Source organism: Micrasema longulum, unplaced genomic scaffold (assembly GCF_059751315.1).
Source record: "Micrasema longulum isolate JH-2025_06_02 unplaced genomic scaffold, ASM5975131v1 h1tg000120l, whole genome shotgun sequence".
NCBI classification, from domain to species: Eukaryota; Metazoa; Arthropoda; class Insecta; order Trichoptera; family Brachycentridae; genus Micrasema; species Micrasema longulum.
This window is the reverse complement of record NW_028277326.1, coordinates 640,258-656,578: the sequence shown is the minus strand read 5'-3', so window position 1 is coordinate 656,578 and position 16,321 is coordinate 640,258. Positions and strand designations below refer to the sequence as shown.

Sequence of the window (16,321 nt, the reverse complement as noted above, 5' to 3'; positions counted from 1 at the left end):
ATAGCCAACAAATTAAAGCGTGGTTTTCCAAGAGTTGTAACTCGCTCCCGCTTAAAGAAAAGCCATTTAGGTCTATTGCATAGGACAAAAGCGTTCCAAATTTTCGGTTTGGTTTTTCGTTGAACAACAAACGTTTAACAAACGGTTTCGGTTTGCGCTTGCAATTCTCGACTTGAGTACATACTGCCCATTTTATTTCTGTAAAACGTGGTTAACTTCGTAGTTGATAATCATAAAATGGTTTATGTCCGTAAGGGAGACTTTATTAGCCGGTGACGTATTATTACTCAAAGGTTGTTATGTTATTGTGGCAACCGGCAACAGTTTCCGGGGTAGCTCTGTTTTTCAACGTTTACCGTGTAAGCGAGTTGGAGTAATTTGTGCAGGGTTCAACTTTAAAAAGTCGGAAACTTTCTGAAGAATCGGGTCGTGACTAGTGTTGCAATCTCAGGGATCAGAGGTCCGAGGTTCGAACCCCACTCGACCCCGAATCGATTCTCATTTAGAAGTAAGTTATTTTCAATTCGATGAAAATTGCCCCAAAATTGAAATATTTGGGTCAATCGTAAGAACGAAAATATGTTTTTTAAACAAAATTTGTTCAGTTTTAGGGTGCCGAAATCGGGTATTCGAGACCTCGATTGTGTTGATTTTAGCTATGCATTATCAATCCGGTGTGCAGTAGTCTTTTCGCTTAGTATCTGGGAGTTATCTTTAAGACAGTAACGTAAAAACAATCTTCAAATACTCAGTATATTTATCGAAAATCCCTGTCACCGCATATGCTCACAATTAATGTAATCCGGAACACAAAAAGAATAATGTATAATATGTACATTAGAGTGGGCTGATGATGTATCAGGTTTTTCATTTTTTTAGACATCAAAGTGAAAGGGGTCTAAAAAGTTGCATTTTAAATCACATTGAACGTAAAAATTATTAAAAAAAATATTCCATACTACTTTTGGCCCTCAACCGAGGTTTGAAGTTTGTCACTGTCTGAACATTTTGTTAATTATCTATATTGATAAAATTATTTTTTGTCAGTAAATAAATAACTTAATTACATTACAAATTCAAACACGCTTTAAAACTACTGGAATGCAAAAAGTTTACACTCCGCGGAACTGATTCCGTCGAGCGCCTGAATAATGTTGACGAAAACAATGGCCCATTAAAACAATGCCACCTATTTATTACGAAACAAAGTGCAACTCACGTCTTTAGATGCTTATTTAATAAGGTTTAATGTACATTATAAATTTTAATTGGACTGATTTATTTACTCAAATTCGAAATGACAGCCGGCTTAGAGCAAAAAAACGACTTTTTCGAAAACTTCAAGCTCTAGTTGAGGGCCAAAAGTAGTATCAAATATTTTTTTATATATTTTTTGCATCCCGAGTAATCCAAGAGGCAACTTTTTAGACCCCTTTCATTTCAAAATTCGGAAAAAAAAAATATCGACCCACCCTAATGTACATATCTTATTTTAACTAAATACGATACATTTAATCTGTGTACGAGTTTTAACTCAAACCTAGCAATTGCAAAGCATTGCTGGGTTCGGCCGGTTTAGTACACATTTTTAAAAAAACGCGAAAATAAATACCTTTTTTACAATCAAACCGAGAAACAGTTTCCAATAAATAACGAATTAAACCAATAACTAAGGAACATTAACTTATGCCTTCCGGAAAGGGATCAGATTTGACCCAGAAATATTAATAAATATTGATTATGTGTATTGATCTTTGCGCTTGGGTATTTTGGAACATAATTTGACAAAATCGCAAAAAATCTAAAAAATTTCTACGACTCGTCTCTTGTTAAATCAGAGATCAATTTATAATTTTTTTTTTTTTTTAATTAAATACCGAAGAGCCTAAGAGGCACTTTATAAAAAGTGAGTCTAATTTGACCTACCACTGCCACCCACGTATTTTTTTCGACTCAGAGGGCTTTAACACGTACAAGCTTTTATTGTACCCTTTTCAGCATTGTTGTTAATTTGTGATCAATCAAATACTCATAGTCAGTACATTCATCTGAATATAAAGAGATCCGGGCCTCGATTATGATGGGAAGAAAAGACGTCATACCTTCACCTTGACGGTTTAGTTGAAGATAAATTCCCTCTAGCGATTATAAACATCGGTAGGTACATCGATATGAAACAAGGGGAAGCGTACGTCACGGTACACATATCTACGCTCTAAAATTACATAGCTTCAGTATGACGTCATAGTTGAAGATAAAATCCTCCCGACCGACTACAAAGATACACTACCGATCCCCCCACCATCAAGTTTTAATTATGATTTATTAAAATTTTTAGTCGTTTCGAGGTTGGCACTTTGTTTCTTAAAAGCATATTAAAAATATGAGATAGAAATAAGTAAATTTTAAAGTCGAATTAAATTCCGACATAACTGTCACTTTAATAAAACGAACGCCTAGATGTGAAAATAATGTCGCTAGATTCTGTCCTATTAACAAATAAGAGTATCTAGACGTTAGAAAGTTACGACCCAAAAAAAAATAATTAGTTATTTAATTTTTTCCATGCTATACTATCTTTTCGAGTGTTATATCGAGACGTTAAAGGAGCCGGTTTTGTAGTCGATCGATAGATACAAACAGACGATCGTTACGCTTACCGTCTAGGTGATTTCTAAAAGTCATACAAAATTCATGTTCAAGCGAGCATTTTTTGCTTGAATTGGAATTTATTGGAGTTTATAATCGCTTTGAAGTGAGCACTTTTCATTACAGAAGCCTATTTAAACTTTAAATGAGAACTATTTTTAATGTTAATGGGCTAAGGATCGCGGACTAATCGTTTGCGGTCATTCCATTAGCTTGTTTCGATCATATGATGTCGATATGTCAAGTAAGTAGAACATACCGAGGTAAGATATAGATAGTACAGAAGTTAAGTACACCGTCTCGATATATACAGATAAATTTCATAATCGAGGCACTGGAAAGATATGAAAGTTTTGTTAGGGAAGTTATTAAAATCTGGGCATTTATAGAATTTATGACCAAAAATAATCACTGAGATCTGCTTTATATCACACAACATCCCTCATCATCATTACACCAACATCCAGACCAGACTAACCACACCAAAATATTAATGGCTTGTTGCACGGCCGTCGCGTGTCCGATGCAATGTTCAGCCCTATCGGCAGGTACGAGCGACCCTTACGTGAAGTTCAAGGCGGCGGGGCGGATGCTCCACAAGTCCAAGACGGTGTACAGAGACCTCAACCCTGTGTGGGACGAGAGCTTCATGGTGCCTATTGAAGACCCCTTCCAACCGATTCATATCAAGGTAATTATTGTTTATTATAATTTGTTTAACTCTTAAAAGACTGTGCTAAATAATCCCTTTGCGCGCGGTGATGTAACATCGTGTTACCACTAGTAAAAGATGGAATATTCTAAAGTTCAGACATTAAAAAAAAAAAATGGAGACATAATATTTAATAATTCCTTTTCCATAATGAGGAAGTTCAGTTTCTTTTTTAATTTTTTTATTTGTTAATAGAATATTAAACTAAGCCAGTTTTTTTAAAAATTATTTTTATATATCGTATTATCAGCGATATGATTTTTTAAAGTTTTGTGTTTCTGAAATAACTCCGTGTGCGACGTCAGAGGTTGTTCTATGACAGCTCTTCCGATTGGTTCGTTTACGGTGACCAAACCGGATATCCTTCAATGCTCTCATATCATTGGATGCTTCATATGAACCAGTGACGTCATTCAAAGTAGTGCGTTTTTATTAAAATATTTTGATTTTTTTTCGTACATTTTTAAGAAATTTTACTGTACAATTTCATGCTCTAATTTTTACCACGCGCAAGAAAACATTTTTTGTATCTAATTTCCCGTAGGGCTGAAGTTCCTCATTTATGCGAATAAACATTTAATTTTGCCCTGTTATAGCAACATAAATTAAAAATCACAAATACGCCGCTCATGTTACGCGCATGCGTCCCCCATCACTGTCATCAACTGACTGAAGACTGATTCTGTTTTAGACAATACCCGCCGCAGAACAGCGTCTCTGTCTTCATTATTATGACTTCTATCTCCATGCTCTCTCTTGTATACGGTATCTGTATAGATGTGCTGCTGAATTAGCGGACATTCATTCTTCGCGTAGCACGGATAAATATTTTTTGTATTGACATTTAGCATAGTTATGCAAATTTTACTTTCCAAATCGGATATGAAAATGTCCATTTGCAGATTGAAAAAAAAACGAATTTATCATTTTTTTAAATTAGAGAGATATATCCAGTCTTGTGTCCTATGTCGACCAGTGTGACATCACAGCCACACAAGAGTTAATCTCTAGGGCTCTTGATTGTGAATTAAACGTAGTTATTCAGAAAGCAGCCAGCCATAGAAAAGTGAAACTGAAATATTAGCACTTTTGTGAAACGAGTGAATAATCAAATCTACCCAATAGTTGAAATGTTTTTTACTTTGCCAAATGATAAATAATGCATGCATTCATTTTTTTATAATACAAAAAAAAATTTAATGATAATAATAATAATCATAGTTTATTAACAAAAATAACAATTACTTTATCTACTACATACACACTTAGGTAATAGATTTCTCTGGATCATGTCTAGTCTGCCTAACTAGGTACAACCTGTTTTAAGGCAGACATTTTTATGCAAAAAATAATCAATTACATTACTACCTACTTGTTAATTTACTAAACAGTTGTACAATATTAATTTATTATTTAGGAATGTATTTTGAGTAAATTTTCCGCTTTTTCTCGACCTAACCCCAGTAACCATTCTTCTACAAATTTATTAAATTGAATCCGGGTGATGGTTTTGCAATCTTTGGGTAACATATTAAATATTTTGTGGCCCAGAAACCAGAAATTTCGTTGCCCGAATTTAGAGTTTGTGACAGACCCCATGACCCATCCTCCAGTCTGACTTCTGGTAGTGTGGGAGTGTTCCTTTTGGGATTTGATAGAACAATTTACTTCCACAAATATTATTATTCTAAAAATATATATAATTGCTCTATATCTAAGATCTCAAACTCCTCAAATAACTTGACGCTGGAGTACCTAAAGGGCTTTCTTATATATTTGACCAGATTAAATGTTTTTTTGACAGTTAAATCTAATATAAATACTCTAAATGAATGAGGTGACATTCATTTTCATGACATATTGACATCATTAAATTTTCAGAAGGTGATTATTACAGTTTTTTGTATGAAAGCGGCTTTTAGCTCAATCACATATTACTATCGACATGCTTAAAAATATGCTTAGCATTTGAGCATTTTCATAGTTATATATTAATTTTATGATTTCGAAAATACATGAGAAAAAAAAATAATACGAAATAAAGAAAAAAACTGAAAATAATAATACTAATCAAATTAGAATGCCGTTTTTATTGAGGTTTAAAATTTCTATTTATTTTTACTCTGAAGTCCACATTGAATAAAAGACTTCATATATATATATTTGTTTAAAATCGGGTTATGGTCCTGTGGCCAGTGTCTCGGACTCACGGACCAATGGTCCGTGGTTCGAATCCCACTCTACGCCAACCTTATTTCCATTTTCTAATACAGAGTTATTTACAACTTGTTGAAAAAGGCCCTAAAATATAATATTTATTTAATAAAAAAAATATATTTCTTTTTTTTTAATAATGAAGTTTTATTTTGCTTTAACAGGCCTAATTTTTTTTTGTTTTTGGACTTTAGAATGTTTATATGTCACCTTTAAATCGTTCAATCAGCCACTCAATCGAACGGCTAGGCTGTTCATTTAATGCCGGCATTCAATTGAATGGTTACGCCTTTCGCTGAATGAATTAAGATAGCTCAACATTCAACGTGTTGGCTGGTTAAAAGCTATCCCTTTGCAAACGGCTGAACCAAAAGCCGCCGTGTTATGTAAGGATGCGTTGGATTGAATCAGCTAAAATAAAAATAAAATATTATTTAATCTAACCCAACCTCCTAACCTTGCCTAACCTAACTTTAGATAACAAAATAAATTAAACTAGAAACAATTTTTATTGTTGTTTTAAAATTACAGAGTCTAAGCTACGTTCAGCCATTCAATTGAATTCTGGCATTTAATGAATAGCCTAGCTGTCCAATTGAATTACTGGTTTAACTATTTGGCGGCAACATATAGTAGTACATATGAGGATGTTAGAAGCAAACTTATAAGATTTATAAATCTCTACCAAAAACGGAAAATTAGTTATTAATTCCAAACTAAACTATACATAAAAACCTACCTACCTAAATAATAGCGTAATTTGAAACCGTCTCCAAATCTTGCCAAAACAGATGTTAGTTATTCTTCTTGACATCGCAAACTTAGCATTTTCCATTGAGTTGGTGAGCATAATTAGAAATCTCACAATTCTTTTTTCAAAGTCTTTAGCAAATAATATCTCAGTAACTCCTTCAATGGAGATTTTTAAGTTTGCTTCTAATACCCATATGTTCAACTTTTATTTTTAAATACCTTCATTTCAAAATATACCGTATTTTTTTAATCTCACACAATGTTACAGTACCGTTTCCGCGGGGATTTTTTAGCACAGTCTTTTAAGAGTTAATAATACATACATATCATTTAATACTCGTAACCTATCTAATTCTAAAGATCTGCAATTAAATTATATTATTGAAGACAGCAGCTAGAATATTTAATCATTTCCTGCCCATGGAATCATTTTTCTTCTCCTCGACGTTGAATCTCTGTGTGGGTTTGTCCCTCTCCAGGCGTGCACTTCATCGGCTCCTGTCTCCAACCATATTTTTCAACTTCCGATCCGAACCACTTTTCTGTAGTACCACGGCAGGATTTGTTCTCCTTCAGGCGTCCCTTTACTCCAGTCATCTTCCACACTGTATTACTTCCTCTCTTGTATGTCCCAGGATTTGATTGGTTCTCGTTTTCAATTATCACCTATCTTACCGTTATTTTCTAGTTTCTGCTCTCTTTAACCCTGCTTCAATCTCCTTTCTCATAGTAAGTCTACTTCTCTTGTACTCGTATGTCCTGGGATAATATTTGTTATCTCAATTCAGTCCTTTTCCACGCTGTTTTTTTTATCGTTCCTTTAAATTTCAGAGTGGTATGTTGTCTCTTCCAGACGTGTGACTAAGTTTTAGTATTTTTTCTATGCATGTCTTCATACTTTCTTTTTTAAGAATCATAAAAAATCATTATTATTGGAATAAAAGTAAGCAACCTTTGTTGGTGTGCCTACATCTAGCAAATATTAATATTTCTATTGTACATTTTCTTAATGAATCGATCATAGCGATTTAAGTTAGGTTACTATAGTAGAATAAACAACCATATTTGGCAAGTTATTATATTCTGAAATCACTCTGCTGTAAAGGAAGTTTTTCAGAAATTGACATGGAATTATTCAGAAAAACTTAGCCTTCGGGGTGTTCGGATTCAGTTTATCTTTCAAGAGGCATTTAAAAGACTATTTTAGAATATTGTATTCCTTTACCAAGTCTTTTCTCTTCCTTATTCTACGAATAAAGTCATTCCTAGTGCTTTGCATATCTACATTTAGCTATTTATGGGTTTAGAAATGGAATTTTGTCATAATTGGAATTTTGTCATTATTTCGCATTCGTAAAAAAAGCTTAGTTTATTTTAAGAAATATCCTTTGATATAATCTAAAAGTCTTCCCAACTTAATCTGTAATTACTTTTACATCTTAAGTAACTTGGAAATAAACGACACTCACTTGCTCTGGCTAATCTTTTACCACTATTTAGGTTTTCGACTATGACTGGGGTCTCCAAGACGACTTCATGGGATCCTGCTACCTGGACTTAACGGCGCTAGATCTAGGAAGACCCCAAGACCTTGTGCTGTGTCTACAGGACCCCAACAAGCAAGGACAGACGCAGGATATGGGGGAGATTATTCTCACGGCGACGTTATGGCCGCGAACTCAAGAGGACAAGGAAGCGGTGAGTACCTGTGTTTAAAAAAATATTTATCAAGTATTTCTTTGATAAAAATGTACCCAATTTGGTTAAAATGTATTCCTCACTGAAGAATTGGGTGCCGAGGAATACATTTTCTTTCTTTTTTTTCATACATCTATATTTTCATACGTTTATTTAGGTACAATAGAATTCAGTCAGGAACATGAGATTCATAATTTAATGTTTTAAAATCACCTATTAAACCAATATTTTACGTTGATCTTGCCGGTAATCCAATCCATAACCTCGGGTATAGTAAACATATGCTTTAAATATCTTTTTTTTATTATTTGCGTTTTTATAATTTACCCAAATATTCAATTTTGAGGGCTATTTTCAACGAGTTGTAAATAACTCCCTATTAGAAAATAGAAATCAAGTTGGAGTAGAATGGAATTCGAACCACCGACCTTTGATTTGTGAATCCGAGACTAGCGCTACGGGACCACGACCCGATTTCCTTTTTAAGGATTGCCGCATTTTAGTTGAAATCTCTCGCCCAGTATTTTTGTTCTATTTTTAACTCAGAATTGTATTTTTTTATTTCGCCCGGACTCGAGAAAGCTTACCACGCATGGTTTATTTAAAAAGGAGCAGAAATTAATTAAATATGAGTCGTTTGTTGCTCATTTCTTATTTAAATTCAATTCATCACTAGTCCTAAAGTCGGAAAGAAGTTTTTTATTCATTTGGGAATGGGTTCGTTCTATTTCATTAAAAATGTCGGCTTAGCATAGCGACATGCTATACAAGGGGTGTTTTTTATCGCGATTAAACTTTCACTTGATAATACTGTCTCCTGTCAAACTAATGATGGCAGTTTTTTTTTACATTTGTGTTTTGTTACAATACTATAATCAATCGTGATACGACTTGCACTCGAACGCTTGCAAATTGTGAAAATTTACCCTAAAAATAATTCAATTTCTCAAACGTACAAAGCTCTTCATGAAATCATGAATTTACTGCGCGTGACAAGTTTGCCAGCAACATTATTTCTAAAAATGAATAATTATGTTAATGAGACTTTACCATCCTATAATATGACGAGATTAGATTATTTTCGATGTTGCTGCGTTAAGTCCATGGTCTAGGGAAACAGCTGCTATGAATACATATTTCCTTACAATTTTACATGTCAAATTGTTTTTCTTGCCTGTTTATACTTTATATTATAAACACCAATTTTTATTTAATATTCTTTTTTAATTCCAAAAAAATTGTTTTTGACTATTCTTTTTTCAATAACTGTCGTATTGCAGCAGTCAAACTTTAACAAACCAATAACTTTAAAAACATTTAAAGCTCATGAAACACGCTTAATATTTTTTTTCAAAGCATTAACTTTGTAGTCAAACATTTTAATTAATATTAGTAATTATTATTATTTAACCATTTACTGACTTTTCATGTCTACTGGTTTCAACACGTACCCGTCTCTTCGTCAGGAAACTCACTACACCAACATGAAAATACTAAAATCCGCTTTCAACTTTACCAGCACCGTAGTGTACATCGCATTTACGAAAAAATACATAAATAACATGGAGAGTTAAAGGGGATGCAAACACCACCATGTCCGAACATGCATTGAAATTAGGTTAATGATGTTTAAATGATTATCCTTTTGAATTTCTCAAGTAAATTTTATTTTTTCGTTGAAAGTATTGATATTTTTTTTTTAAAACGCGTTAACTTGCATTCTGTCACAATCCAAATACAGAAAATGACATCTAAATATAAATTTATAGAATCCAAATTTGTCTTGTTTAAAAATCTTCAGATATTCTTCATAACTTTGGAAGAGATATGTCGATGACATTTTTTGCATTTGGACTGGGACAAAACGCCAGTTAAACTCTTTTCTAAAATTTATCAACCAAAAAATTCAATTTACTTTCGGAATTCAAAAATATAATCTTTATCTTAATTTTAGTGCATGTTTGGATATGGTGGTGTTTGCATTATTTTTAACTATGCATGTAATTTATGATTTTTTTCGTAAATACTATTTACTAGTATACAACGGTGACGGTAAAGATGAAAGTGTATATTAGTATATCCATGTTGGTGTAGTGAGTGTCCTGACGAAGAGACGGGCAAGTCTTGAAACGGGTAGACACAAAAAGTCGGTACTAAGATTTACTTACGTTAACACATAATTGCCTTTAAAAAACGGGCAAAAATTGGACCTACAAAATGCGTTATATAAAAGCTAGTCGCAAAAGACATTTTTGTGGGGTATCATTTTTTTTTTAATATGTGTCAGTATTTTAAACACAATAAAAACTATTTCATTCTAACTACTGTTTGCTTCCAACTCTAAAGCTTAAAAATACCCGATAAAATGTCAACACGTGCGTTATATTGTGAGTTTAGTGATAATATCTAGGCATTTTCAATTCATAAATATGTAAGTACACGTTTCGTGTTAGAACGTACTCAATCCCTAGAGAGCATTTTTACTACAACACTATCATTTTTTTTACTATTATTTTTTTTTTTATTTAATGCACAAAATACACAATTTTACATAGCCACAATTATATGTTTTTTTATGTCCCGACTTGTTAGAAAATTCCGTGTTAAGTCGGGACTCTTCGATATATAAATCAAGAATCAAAAATATTTATTTACATATTAAAACAATATACAAAATATACAAATAATAATAGAAAAATAAAAATAATACAAATTTATAATGCATGTCGAAAATGGAATCAAAAGTTATATAATAATACGTATGACAGTGATGACATACACATATACGATATACGTATATGGATAATAATGAAAACAGCAGCGATGTTATGCATTTATTCCCGAAGCAATCTCATACAGTGGTCTCTACCCCTCGATACAATCCAGTTATGGATCTTCATCTTAAATATAGACGTTGTTTTGGAGAACTTAATATGTTCATCCAAGACGTTGAACACTCTTGGAGCTATATATGAAAAGTGTCTCCAAGCAAACATCGTACGCGTTCTCGGTATTAAGTAGTTTAGGTTACGCGAAAACCTCGTACGGGCATTCTGTTGGGACCTCCTTCCGTAGTCGCAATATAATACAAGTTTGTCTTAAACTTTAATATAAAACTGTCGAGGAATAAATTGAGAAGGCGTAAAACGAGTGAGATCTTCCGTAGAAAGGGTTGACTTTTATTAGACTAGTGATTTAAAGTATTGCACCCCATTCATCAAACGAGATTTTCACTGTCCCGAAAGTTTTTTTAAGCGCGATTTTGAAGCGTTTAAATTGAAATTAAGAAGCAAACATTAGATGGAATGAGTTTGTTTTTATTTTGTTCAAAATAGTGAATATACCTCAGAGTAATAATGCGTAACCTAGAGAGGAGCCCAAACGTAGGAAAACCATTCTATGACTATTGGGTATTAAGTTAGCTACAGTTCGCAGCAAAACAATAGGCCGTTCTCATGAGAATTGCCAAATTGATTTTAATTTGCATTGTAATTACTTTTAAATATGTACCTGTGTATTTATCATTGCAGGGTTATTCCAATCTATTTTTCTATAATTCGCCTATATTTATTTTATAAAACTGAAAATACATGTTTGTGTTAATTTTTTGATTTATTTATTCATTTTATTTATAATATATTTATATTATATTTATTGATACATAAATCCCAACTCCATTGAACCAAAGTCCTGTGTTGAGTTTGTTTGTTTGTCCGTCACATCTCCGAAATGGCGAGTCGTAGTGGCCTGAAATTTGGACACATGATTTCAATGTTAACGTTGCTATTTTCGAGTAAAATTTTAATTGACCACTTCTCGATAAAAACTCAAACTTTATATGGATGCCTAGTGCAGCCCTGACATATTGCCCATAATCAACTGTCATTATCAACAGTTAACATACTTTGGTTCACAAATTTATCTCCTAAATTGAGAAAAAATAGTATCTGAAGTAAATATGTGGATAGAAGGAAAGTTTTTAAGCAACATCATACACGTGTCGGGACAATAAATGCCAAAAATCATTGTTAATCCTGGGAAAATATTTGGAATCAATTACCTGTGAAAACTGACTTATTTAACACCTTTGACGCTCCTACTGCTGCAACCAAACATACTGCAATTCACCATAGTCGATTTTTATTTATTATAACGTAAATATCCAAGTTACAAACAAAGCCAAGCACAGCTACAAAAGCATTCGATCGAACCGTTATGTTTATGTTGTGAAATAAAACAAAATGGCCATCAATTGGTTGCTAACCAACAAACCAACATCGCTTGCTTTCTATGAAACATAGTGTTAGGACTTCTCTCTAGGTTACGCATTATTACTCTGAGGAATTTACTTTTTTTTTAAAATTATTTCTGATACAAACATCCTTCGCGACCGGCAGTTACCTAGCGCATTCTGGTAGTCCAATTTACCACTTTTTCCAACAAATCAAGCGTTATTTTCGGAATGATGGTATTATATTGGTTTCAAATGCTTGAAGAGTTGTCAAATTATTTCCACAGACCATGGAATAAATATGCCACATAAGCAATTATCCAATGGCTTCAACTCACAGAATTGTGATGGCCAATCTTCTTTTTGCGGTGCCTTGTCAGGTCTCCCCGACGTTGGCGATCACTATAGCGAAAGCATCTCGGTCTTGCGCTACTCTTATGTTCCGCAGCCAGGACAACTGCTTATTGGTTGTACTTGTCGTGGAGATTCCTGAGAAAAGATGACCAGAGTGGTTTCCCGTTGCTTTTTCTGGTGGATTTTTCTGTCGGGGTTACCTTCCCTTAGCTGGTTGGTTCTAGTTTGGAGGCGCCAGAAACTTGACTTTCATCCTCTCGTTATCCGCTGTGATCACACCGTTATGAGTGTAATTCCACTGCCCGGATTTCGCGACGTGGACGTTAACGAGTTGGACTAGTCAGTAGTGTTGCCGGTGGAATGCAACTGGGTGTTTTCAGTATTTTATAGAATCACACCCTTCAGAAAAATATGACTCACTGCGACCCTACTGACAGTTTGAACTCTATTTTTTAAAAGCCAATAATTTTTATAAGCCAATAATTAACGAAATTATTTCTGAAAATAATGTCGCCAAACGTGTCACGCAGATGATTGACGAAAAAAATTAATCAAATGACGTCACAAGTTCTTCTAAATCAACCAACGATAGAGTGTTGTGATAGGTTAATTAAAGTATTAATAAGTTTCACTAAATGTTGACGTTCTTTTAAGTAACTTTTAAGAGAAGATATAACAGTTCATTATATGATTAAAAACCTTTAAAATGGAATGTCAAGTAAACGAATGAGAGCATTTCTACACCGCCTTTTGTTCATGTTCAATTGATAAAATAAAACTACTAAACCAACTCGCGAATTTCCGATTAGAAAAAAAACGGGCACAACTTGTGTTAACACCGAATGTTTTACATTTTTAAATAAACGTGTTGCCCTTTTCATAATCACCGTTTTTTTATACGACTCTTGAGTCGTATAAAAAATAACTTCGTTAATAAATAAATAATAATGCAGTTACCTTTGCGCTACTTGTAGCGCAAAGGTAACTGCATTGGTAGTCCAGTTGCAGAGTACTTTAAAAATTTGATTCATGAAGGCAAGTTGATCAGTCTTACCATTCGACCGATAAATATTACTATGGAACATATTATTTTTAAATACCTATTTATTTCATCTCAACCTTGCCGGAAACCGAACTCGAACTCAGGCACTGTTAGTTCGGATCTTACCAACCACAAGATGGATCTTCACTTGAATTTACTTTCAGAAGATTTTTTTAATTGGCTGTAGTATTGTTAATGTATTTTTACTTCTTGTAATAGCTGTAATAGCTGTAAAATCCCAAATAAAATAAAATAAATTATGGCCCGAGAGTAGGTCTGCTCTTCTTATCAACAGGGGTGCACTCTATTTAAGAATACGATTTTCACCTAGCCGTAGTGAAAAATGCTCATTCAGGATTCTGGTTTTATTTCACACACAGAACTGTATTTACGGGGACTTTCACAATTTGAAATACCTTTGTTTTTTCAATCACACGAGGTTTACTATCATTATCTTTTACGAATAGTGTAAACCACGCCATCTGGAACGAAAGGGAAATAATAACGAAAGTGGTGCGTAAATGAACTCCTAATTAAATGTCGATTTCAGTTCAGCTGTAAATCGACTTTTCATAAAAAAATTTGGACGACTCGTATCTATGAGTATAAGTAACACGTCACGTCCCATGTTTAAAACTTGTATTCACATCACGAAACGAATTCCCATAATTTGATCCTTTTCTAAATAAAATCCTTTGCTATGGACAAAATACTCATTTAGTTGCCTTCCCAAAACCATTTGGCAATTGGGAAATTTTATCGATTTTCGTTCTCATTTGATCCTGTAATTTAATTTTATTTCATTTATTTTTTGTCGGCCTCGTGGTGTAATGGTCAGCGCGTCTGCCTACCACTCAAGGGGTCTCGGGTTCGATTCCCGACATGGTTGATATGAAATATTGATTTAAAAGGGTGTTTTCACACTAGAATATTTCATAGTCCCTGGACTGGTACCTGAAGCGTAAGACTGATCATCTTACCTTAATGTAACAAAAATAATCCGGATACGCTGCAATTGGCGTTCCGATGCAGTGCCCTATGCACCATTAGGTGCAGAAAGGTAAAGCTGATGATTATTTTATTTTATTTTATTTGACTTTATTTTGTTTTATTTTATTTTAATTTGTTTTCTTTTATTTTAATTTTTAATTATTTTTTTAAAATTTTATTTGACTTTATTTTTAAATATTTTTTTATTTAATTGCTTTACGAGATATTGTGTTTGCAGTATGATTTTAATTGATTTCAAGTCTTCATAGTGTCTAGAATCTCACTTTTTACTAAAAATTTACGTTAGTTATTCTATTTTTTGTAATTTGTATGTATTCGTATAAATAAAATTTTAATAAATACAAAAATATATAGACATATATTTGGTTATCTCTTCGTAAACAAGTGTATTTTGTATCATCTGTTTATATTTATTTTCGTTTTCCAATTTAATTTTGTTCGCTTATTGTAATAGGTAACGTATAATTTTTAATGTAATTCGTTATAACAATGTTTGAGTACGTCCAACTAGCCGTAGTGCGTCCAGCCTACCGAGATGCCCGGAGAATCTTTGTGAACACCATATGCTCGAACTAGGTAGCAGACATGGCATGATGACGATGATAATGACTTAAGGTTGGTCAACTATCAATTAATGGTTAAAGTGCAAATACCACTTTTCCGCTATTTTGATAAACCCTATTCGACGTTCAAACGTGTATCGTGGAAAGCATTGGTCCTACGAAAAAAAAGTTCCTACGGTTTTCAAGTAAATTTATTTTTTCAGACATTCGTATATATTTTTTTATAAATCTACGTGGACGTAATTGTACTCAAAAACCTGATTTTAAGCACCATTTTTTTCAAAATCGCGCCATGAGCCGTGGTCGCTCAAGGTCACAAACTCAAGGTTTTACTAAGAACCCTATTAAGTTTCAAAACATAATAACCTTTTTTATCAATAAAAGTTTAAAAAGTACATACTGAATGACCTTGAACGTCCCATAATAATAAATCTCGACAATCACCCGATGGATCTAAACCTGGTTTTCACTGTCATGTAACGTGTTCACAAAGCTACTCGTATTTGGTATATCTTCGCAAAATAAAAATTAGTACATCATGTTCGTTTTTTACCAAAAATTCCCGCGCCTTTTGTTAAAATTACGTAATTTTACATCCATAATCGCACCCCCGCGATTCGCGCCCGATCTATGACATATTTATTTCTATTTTCTAATAGTTATTTATTCACAACTCGTTAAAAATGGCCCCCAAAATTGAAATGTTGGGCTATGTATAGCGTGTGAGCTCGCCAATATATGACAGTAAAAATTTTATTGTCTTTGAATTTCCTAGAGTTTTAACCATCGAAAAAAAAGAAGATTGCAAATAAAATCAACAGACAATGGAAATTTGATGTGTATTATTTTAATAGATTGTTTATAACAGAAAAATACATAGAGAAATATGCATTTTTATTTTTTGTAATAAAAACAGTCTAGTAAATTCGAATAAATAAAAATACGCTTTATATTAACAATATTAATTAAAATGCAAAAATAACATTGAATACTTGAAAAATAAATATTACTGAGTGTTACAAACATAATTTAAAAAACGGATAGCGATTAAAAGTAAAAACTATCTTTAGTTTAATTCTTATAGCGATAAATAC

At 33.0% G+C, this 16,321-nt stretch overlaps 1 protein-coding gene across 1 annotated transcript in view; it reads left to right on the top strand.

Annotated features, from left to right (window-relative positions):
• The window catches only part of Mctp (multiple C2 domain and transmembrane region protein), an 80,910-nt gene that overhangs the window by 17,399 nt on the left and 47,190 nt on the right, over positions 1–16,321 (top strand). The window contains exons 4-5 of the mRNA XM_088240063.1: positions 3,186–3,340; positions 7,829–8,026. Of these exons, the coding sequence (XP_088096189.1) occupies positions 3,186–3,340; positions 7,829–8,026 (353 nt within the window). The remainder of the gene's footprint in view (positions 1–3,185; positions 3,341–7,828; positions 8,027–16,321) is intronic.